This window comes from Homarus americanus, unplaced genomic scaffold (assembly GCF_018991925.1).
Source record: "Homarus americanus isolate GMGI-L3 unplaced genomic scaffold, GMGI_Hamer_2.0 scaffold14467, whole genome shotgun sequence".
NCBI classification, from domain to species: Eukaryota; Metazoa; Arthropoda; class Malacostraca; order Decapoda; family Nephropidae; genus Homarus; species Homarus americanus.
Genome location: NW_024733734.1, coordinates 7028589 through 7037266, shown reverse-complemented (window position 1 = coordinate 7037266; position 8678 = coordinate 7028589). Strand labels below are relative to the sequence as shown.

At 41.4% G+C, this 8678-nt stretch overlaps 1 protein-coding gene across 1 annotated transcript; it reads left to right on the top strand.

Moving 5' to 3' along the window:
• Window positions 1-3629: 3629 nt before the first annotated feature.
• Window positions 3630-5504, top strand: LOC121869900 (neurogenin-1-like). The gene has a single exon (XM_042371466.1). The coding sequence runs from the start codon at window positions 3659-3661 to the stop codon at window positions 4688-4690; it is 1032 nt and encodes a 343-aa protein (XP_042227400.1). The 5' UTR covers window positions 3630-3658; the 3' UTR covers window positions 4691-5504.
• The last annotated feature ends 3174 nt before the right edge of the window (window positions 5505-8678 follow it).

Genomic DNA, 8678 nt, shown 5'->3' with positions numbered 1-8678 from the left:
ACTGGAAGACCTCTTATGTATCACCAGTGCCCAAGTCAACCAGCCCACAATCCTTAAATCAGCTACGACCTATTGCAATCACCCCAATACCCAGCCTAATCTGTGAAAGTTTTGTGTTTGACTGGGCTTATGCTGATATTGCAGGAGTCGTAGACCCTCAGCAATTTGGCAACATGAAAACTTCCTCCACCACTCACTGTCTTGTCAGCTTTCTCGATTACATATACCGCCATCTCGAGAAACGAAAAACGTCTGTAGCTGTCGCCTTCATTGATTTCACTAAAGCGTTCGACCTAGTCGACCACAATATAATCATAAACAAAGCTATTGACCTCGGGCTTCGGAGAAGTCTCATACCATGGCTTACAGACTTCCTCAGTGACCGACGCCAAGCTGTACGCTTCCGAGGGGCTGTCTCCACCTTTCAGTCACTCACCTGTGGCGTCCCCCAAGGCACCAAGATGGGACCACTCTGCTTCCTTATGCTCATCAATGATGCCCTAAGAGAAGCCCCTGCTCGCTGGAAATATGTCGACGACTCCACCATTGGGATCAGCGTCAACAATTCCGCTCCCAACTATACCGCCCTTCAGGATTTATTGAACAGTCTCCAAAACTGGGCCACCAACAACCATGTCACCATCAACCATACCAAGACAATGGTTATGCACATCAACCTCTCCTCCGACATTGTCCCACCTCCTTCCATTACCCTAGGTCCGAACACACTCCAGGTTGTAGATTCCACGAAGCTCCTCGGCGTCACCATAGACAACAAACTAAATTGGAAACCACACGTCAGTGAAGTTGTCAAATCCTCCAGTTTCCGTCTCCACCTCCTCCGCCGACTCAAGTCCCTCGGAGTTCCTGCACCCGAGCTCCTCAGTGTTTACACAACATTCATACTTCCCAAGCTCACCTATGCCTCCCCCACCTGGTCTTCCTCCCTAAATGCCACACAACGTAAACACCTAGAAAAAGTGCAAAAGAGGGCATGCAAGATTATTCTCTCCCTTTCCTACTCCACATATCAAGAAGCGCTCAACACACTGACCCTTTCGACTCTCACTGACCATCACCACGGCCTCATCTGCAAATTTGGTAAGAAGCTTCTACACCATCCCCGACACCGGCCCCTACTACCACCTGAGATCCCCTGTCCGAGAATTGCTGTTCGACACCACAACCGCATCCAGCCCATACGTGCACGAACTGATCGCTATAAGAACAGCCCAGTCCCAACCATTGTAAAAATTATCAATAACATGTAATAAATCAGTGTATTCACTCCCAGTAAACACTGCTCCCTACACTGTCACTATGTTGAAATGAACTGTATTTTGAGCTGATCCCCATCTAAGTTACTATATGTCTTATTTGTGTCACTTATGTCACTTGTATATTATTTGTAATTCGTAACCCATTCCCCAAATATGTAACTGTATATTTTCAGCCTTCTGGCTGCCAAGCTCTTTCAATAAACCGTTAATTATTATTATTATTATTACACACACACACACAATTTAAATCACTTGTCCACTACGAAAAAGAAGAATAAGAATTGTAAATGCTTCATGTAAGAAAATATTGTTCAACGCGTCAACCATTTCTCTCATAAAACATTCACTCTGTTTTACCCCAGAAGTGATCAGATATTCATTATTGTTAGTGAATAATGAAGAACTTGCGTTTTTTTGTGTCATATTTCCCGTAAATATGTAGCGTTGGCGACCGATGATTAGGGATAAGCTGCCAATCAGCCAATAGCGCGCTGTGTTGGTATATTTGCTCTCCTCTCATTGGCTAGTAAGCTGGGGGGAGGAGTTTCTCTGGGATCTGATCTCTGGAGATGCAAACTGAGGTATGAATTAAGGATTTTATAATTAAATTTTTGTCTTCTTAAAATGAATTTGATGATTGTAAGCACTAAATTCTAATCATATATTATGTTACGTGTTTTTATAAGATATCTTTTCTTTTACTTTGAGTGAAATAATATTTTAAGGTTTCCAAACATGGTAACTTTACCCCTGGCAGGCGAGGCACGCGACAATGTTTGTATGGTTGGGATACGAAGATCTGCCCCTCAGTGTACATCACAACACGGAAGAGGTGGGATGTACCACCGGTTCTCTTTATAGCCGTGACTGGCGCCAGGACAACGTAACCACTATTACCTTGTGCAATTGAAATTATTGGTCCTGCCATAACAGTACTGTGCCCGTGACCTGTGATACTACCCGCCACATGCAATATCGTGAAGTTCAGGTAAATATATTTTTTCTTCAAGTTTACGAAATTCAGGTATATGCATTATAAAAATTCCATAATTCAAGTAATCATAATCTGAAAATTCGTGAATTTCAGGTTCAAATATTCTAAAAATAAGTCACGAATTTCACGTATATATATATATTTTTAAAACTAACGTAGTGTGGTCAAAATTATTATAGTATGTAATTTATTAAGAAAAAATGGTATATATGTCAGCCACACGTTAGAGAAATCATCACTTAATTATTTTTTGAAATTATCACAAGAGGAACTACTTTATCTGGTTGCATAGAGAACATAGATACGTACAGTTGACAGTTACTTATATAATCAAATCGAGTGGAAAACCCAATCCAGAAATAATTTTATGAATATTACTTCTCATTTTTTTGGCCACACTTAGGCTATTTATAGGTATATGCATGAGTTTGTGTTTCTCTTTATGTATTTACAGTGTGTATGTATTTATGTTTGTTCGTATGTATGTTTGTATGAGTAAACCAATCAATAAAACAGTTAACTTACATTTGGTTTAGTTACTCAGCATCACCGTCCGTTCTCTAATCAGTTTGTGTTTTAGTGAACTTCCTGTGTCGATGACTCATATAAAGCTGATCAGTTTATAATGAATCGACTGATACTTATTTCCTTGTTGAATTAATCATGGGTTTTTTTATATTCTGTCATACTGATGATTGATGTATGAAGTAAATGAAATAACGGGTATGTATATTATACACCGTAAGTAGATGTAGTGTAAGATAATTTATGTGTAATACATTAACATGTGGTGGTGGTTGTTGGTGCAAAGGTCACGTGTGTGTGTTTGGGTTTGGGTTTGTGTGACTGTACATGTGTGTGTGTGTGTGTGTGTATTCTATTTCCAAGGTATATATAAGGATAATTAAGTATAGATAATAAATATATACCAACACTTTTCAATGCGTGATAGAAGTGGTGTGTAAGAGGAGTAACTTCACTGTGTTTGGCTAATTAGTGGTATAGTAATAGTAGTAAGAATGTCTTTGAAAGCGAGTTCTTGTTATTTATTAGTTACACACGAATGCGTTATACACATGGATGTAAACCTTCATGGTTATACACTCTTTATAAACACTATCTATAAGAAACAAGAAAATAAAATACATCGTGTCTCATTTGTTTTTAAGGAATCAAGCGATGTTTTCTGGTTAAGTTTATTTTATAAGTAGAGGTTCATTACCGGTTTACTTGTTTTATTTATTCAGTGTAATTTTCTTTTCTTTTTTTTTAGATTTTGTGAGTGTTCGGTGTATAGTGTTAGTCACCCATGTTGTCTGGTAACAATTAGTCACCCTGTGTTTTCTTTTGTCATCAGCAGGTGGCGACGCCTTCCTCAGCAGCGATGTCGTCCCCACTGAGGTCAGCACCTGCCACACCCACACACTCCCGCGGATCCATAACCCACGCCTCACCCTCTAGGACTGGCGGCTTTCACGGCCCGTTGGTGATGGTACCGTCCCCAAGTCGCCCCACCCTAGGCTCTCCTGCCACGTCCTCACCTACCCACGCCTCCCAGAGACCTCTCCTCAGCTCTCCCGCGCCTTCCAAAACGCCCGCGATAGAGCACATGCCCTCGCACCCGCTTCAGCATGGCAGTACCAAGGTGACACTGAACGCCCCTTGCTCCTCCCCCGCCAAGGAGAACCCCAACATTGGTAAACAGTCGCCAAATATTCTCCAGCAAGCGAAGACGACTAAGTCCGGTAGCAGTTTCTCAGGACTCCTGCAGGAGATGGGTATGTTACCCCTGAAGGAGGAGGACATGACTGACGACTCCATGGGCGAGGAGGAGGAAGAGGATGAAGACTCGATGAATGAGGAGGAAGAGCAGAAGAAACCCGACGGGGGAGACGCTCGGAGGAGGAAGACAGCAGGGAGTCGAGGTGGGGTGCGGGGCAGGACGAGGAGCCCACAGCAAGTAGCTCGCGTGCGTCGCAACCGCCGCATGAAGGCCAACGACCGCGAGCGACACCGCATGCACATGCTGAACAATGCACTAGACCGCCTGCGGACAGTTCTGCCTACTGCGCCGGACGACACCAAGCTCACGAAAATCGAGACACTGCGTTTCGCCCATAACTACATCTGGGCGCTCAGCGAGACGTTAAAAGGCCTCGACTCTCACACGCCCACACACCAACAACACCTAAGCCTGAGCGTGGGCGTGAGCGGCGCCCCGGTGAACCCTCAGGTCCCCGCCGACGTCAACATGTACCAGGGAGGTCCTCTCGGGCCCCCCACGCCTTACTGTGGTCAGGGTGGTGAGGGGGACGTGTGGGGGGCGGCCAGTGTGAGTGTGGGCGGTGCTTTCAACCCCAACTCCGCCCATCCCCAGTACATGCACTACCCCAGCCTACCCTACCAGTGCCTCTGATGCCCCGTCACTCATCCTTACCGTGCCACTACCCTCCCAGTGCCTCTAAAATAGTGCCTCGGTTGACTTTAAGTCCAGTACCATAAAATAAGCGTCAGCATATAAGCCTGGCGTTCTCTGTCCAGCACCGACACACATGTGTAAGCTACACCAGACGAGCGTTCATCTGCCTTCCCTCCAGCCCACAGTTATATAGGCACACACTTGTGGAAGTTCTACCAGACGAACGTTCGCCCACCTTATGCTCACAGTGGTGCACAAGACCCCACCAGCAGCGGCTCGCCCTCCAGTGCCTGAGTGAGGTAGTCGACACGAGTGTTATCGTCCCCTCACTCTCTTGAATAATTATTACCTACATTAACATATCATTAGATTTAGCAAAAAACTAACCCAGATTACTTTTTTTTTTACCAACAACTTAGTGAACGATGCTTAACCGTGGCAGAACAATAATAGAACTGTTTTCATAGTTTTACCATAACACATTACGGATTATTACGCCTCCGTAACCCAACATAAAACTTATTAAAGGTGTTTGTTGTTGAGACTAAGACCTTACCAGTAGACGTGTCTCGAGCAACATCAACAACAACACTGGATAATAAGGACAACAGATTCTTGGTTTTATTTAACACTTTTGACCTTTTGATTTAACCCGTAGAGTACAACCTGTTGACCCTATTGAGTAAGATGTCTTTAATCCCTTGAGCACGATGTTATCTTGATCAAGGAAATAAGTCATTGTATTTCAGAGGTTAATTCATCATATTCCAAGGGTTAAGTCATCATATTCCAAGGGTTAAGTCATCATATTCCAAGGGTTAAGTCGTCATATTCCAAGGGTTAAGTCGTCATATTCCAAGGGTTAAGTCATCATATTCCAAGGGTTAAGTCATCATATTCCAAGGGTTAAGTCATCATATTCCAAGGGTTAAGTCATCATATTCCAAGGGTTAAGTCATCATATTCCAAGGGTTAAGTCATCATATTCCAAGGGTTAAGTCATCATATTCCAAGGGTTAAGTCATCATATTCCAAGGGTTAAGTCATCATATTCCAAGGGTTAAGTCATCATATTCCAAGGGTTAAGTCATCATATTCCAAGGGTTAAGTCATCCAAGGGTTAAGTCATCATATTCCAAGGGTTAAGTAAGGGTTAAGTCATCGTACTCAAAGGGTTGTTTTATATACCTTGATTTAATGAACTCAGTACACACTTACTAACAAATCGTCATAAAAAAGTTGGTCTTCTCAAACTAACAATCACTCACTCATTTACCTGTACTATACCTGGATTAACTTACCTGTGGACCAATGCACCTTGACCTGTCTAACTAACTCATAAGAGAAAGTAAAGAAGAAAAACACAGGCATTGAGACGTAAGGCGAAGGAGTATAGCACTGTCTTCGCCTCCTCTCATACATACTAGTCAACACAGTTCCTTCCTCCACCAGTCTCAAGGGGAATTTGAACCTTATGATTTTTTTCAACTTTGTGTATGTAGGAAGATAAACAGTTTTTTTGGGAGATTCAGATAATGTTATGTTAAATCTTGTAGCTTAACTGATGCTCGAGGAACGTATCTAATAGAGGTAGAGTCTCAGTGTCAAATTGACGCCATTTTGGATGATATTTTTGTATTTTAGCTTAAGTTAGTCAATTAAGGGCGTTCTTACTTCAGCATTTATGAGGACAATTTGACCTACGACCCTTGGATAATTTAATTTGTGATTGCTGAAAACTTAATTGTGTTTCCTGCTACACTGCCCTTCAATACTGCCTCAGTTTTATTTCAGTGCATTCCAGTTTTGATTCCTGATTCATTCTAATTCCTGGTTTTTTTCTCGATTCCCGATTCCTGTTATTCCTACCACATGTTTATTTTTTGTTTTGTTTTAGTCGTGTGTTTAAATTACCAGATTCATTTCCCTGTTTAAGTTTAATGCCCAATATTACAGTGTGTCTAATATGTGCTGTCACGGATCTGTCATTAGGAGGTTTGGGATGGTGTTAATTTTTGTCACCAACACCGTTACCATCACTATCACCACCAACACTTTTCTCGTCACTATCACCACCAACACTTTTCTCGCTCATCACCACCAACACTTTTCTCGTCACTATCACCACCATCACCACTAATATCACTTTCCTCACAACCATTACCAACATTTTCCTCGTCACCACCAACACCTTCCTCGCCACCTTCACCACCACTATCACCAACACCACCACAACTACCACCATCAACTCTTCGCTCTCTTCAGTGGTGACAAATATTGTAGTAGTAGTAGTGGTGGTAATGTCAGAACTGAACCCCAGACTCACAAGAGGTCATGACCCACTGACCTCTAGGCATCAACCTCCAGGGGCGTCACTCCCTCTCATGGTAGCCTCCAGAGGTCATGTGTCTCCTCAAGAATAATGTAAAAAAAAAAAATTCCTGTAATTATTCATCTTCTTCATTTTTAGTTTACTTACATTGCACATTTGTTTGTTCCTGAGTTTGTTATTCACGTTTTCTTTATTGTGTATTTTCATCTGTTTGTTTGTTTGTGTACCTTTTTTTGTTTGTTCTGATCATTAATTTAATCAACTGCTAACATAGCCTTAACACCTGCAGCTAATCTACTTACTTAGGTTAATTTATTTACCTTATGCTGTGTAACATGGCCAGCGATCCCACGGTTATGGAAGTTCCGCCAGACGAACGTTCGCTTGTCTTCTGCCTGCATTGGTCTCTCTACGGCACGAGACAGTTGTATTGTAATCTTTTATCACAGTTATAGAACAATATGTCCCACAGGTTGCCTCCCATCATACACAGGGGCACACCTGACATATATCTGTAGGTAATTATTATATATGAAAAGTACGTCACAAGACTTAACACATAATGGGTAACCGAACTAACATTCTTTTGGTATGTGTTCCTTACAACGCGGGAGGCCCAGGTAAATATCAGTTGTGTTCCTTTTATCGGGGGAGGCCCAGGTAAATATCAGTTGTGTTCCTTTTATCGGGGGAGGCCCAGGTAAATATCAGTTGTGTTCCTTTTATCGGGGGTTAGCCCTGGTAAATGTCAGTTGTGTTCCTTTTATCGGGGGAGGCCCAGGTAAGTGAATCATAAGTAGCCTTTAAGAATATCGCGCCGGAGATGTCAGGTCTCGGTGTCACGCCCATAATGAAGTCACAAATATATTTATGCTTAGCTGATTACCTGTCATGGATTGTGTGTACATATGTGTGTTAGTGAAGGTGATTTATGCTCATGTCTGTATGTGTGTTTATCTGTGAACGTGTGGTGGTTAAAGTTTACATGTGTTTGGATGATGTAGATACGTGAGTGGGTGTTGATACCTGAAGGATTCTGATGAGTGAATGTATATATAAAATGATATTTAAAAAGTTATGAATGTTTACATGGATTTCATAACTTAATTATGTATCCATGTGTATTTGTATGAAAGTATACAAGAATGTATAACTAGATTATGTATACTTAAGTCCACTAGTCATTACTAATGACGCCATCACCTCAATCACACCACCATGTATAAAGTGTATATGTATATTTTGTATACTTTTGAATATATAGTAGTTTTATAATAAAAAACTAAAGATGAATTATTTGTTTTCCTATTCAACTACAAATGCCATAATATTCAATACTTCTCCTGACTGTTTGGAAAAATATAACTTTATTTAACTCACCAAAAGTAAGTATATTTTCAAAAGTATTTCCTTGGACTGAAATATCGAAGGAAGATTAAGTTTCTCTTCATATTTTTTCTCGTTCTATCTTGAAAATAATATTATAAACACAGGGTGATTCAGCAAAGAGTACATTAAATTGAAGAATGAAATCCTTGGATAATTCTAAACCACAATGTCTCTGGTAAAATGTCAGACTCTGCATAGTTTCCATGTTAGAATACATTTAAGTTGTATTAATGAGAGTGAATTTCAAGTAAAACCCCCGTAGGT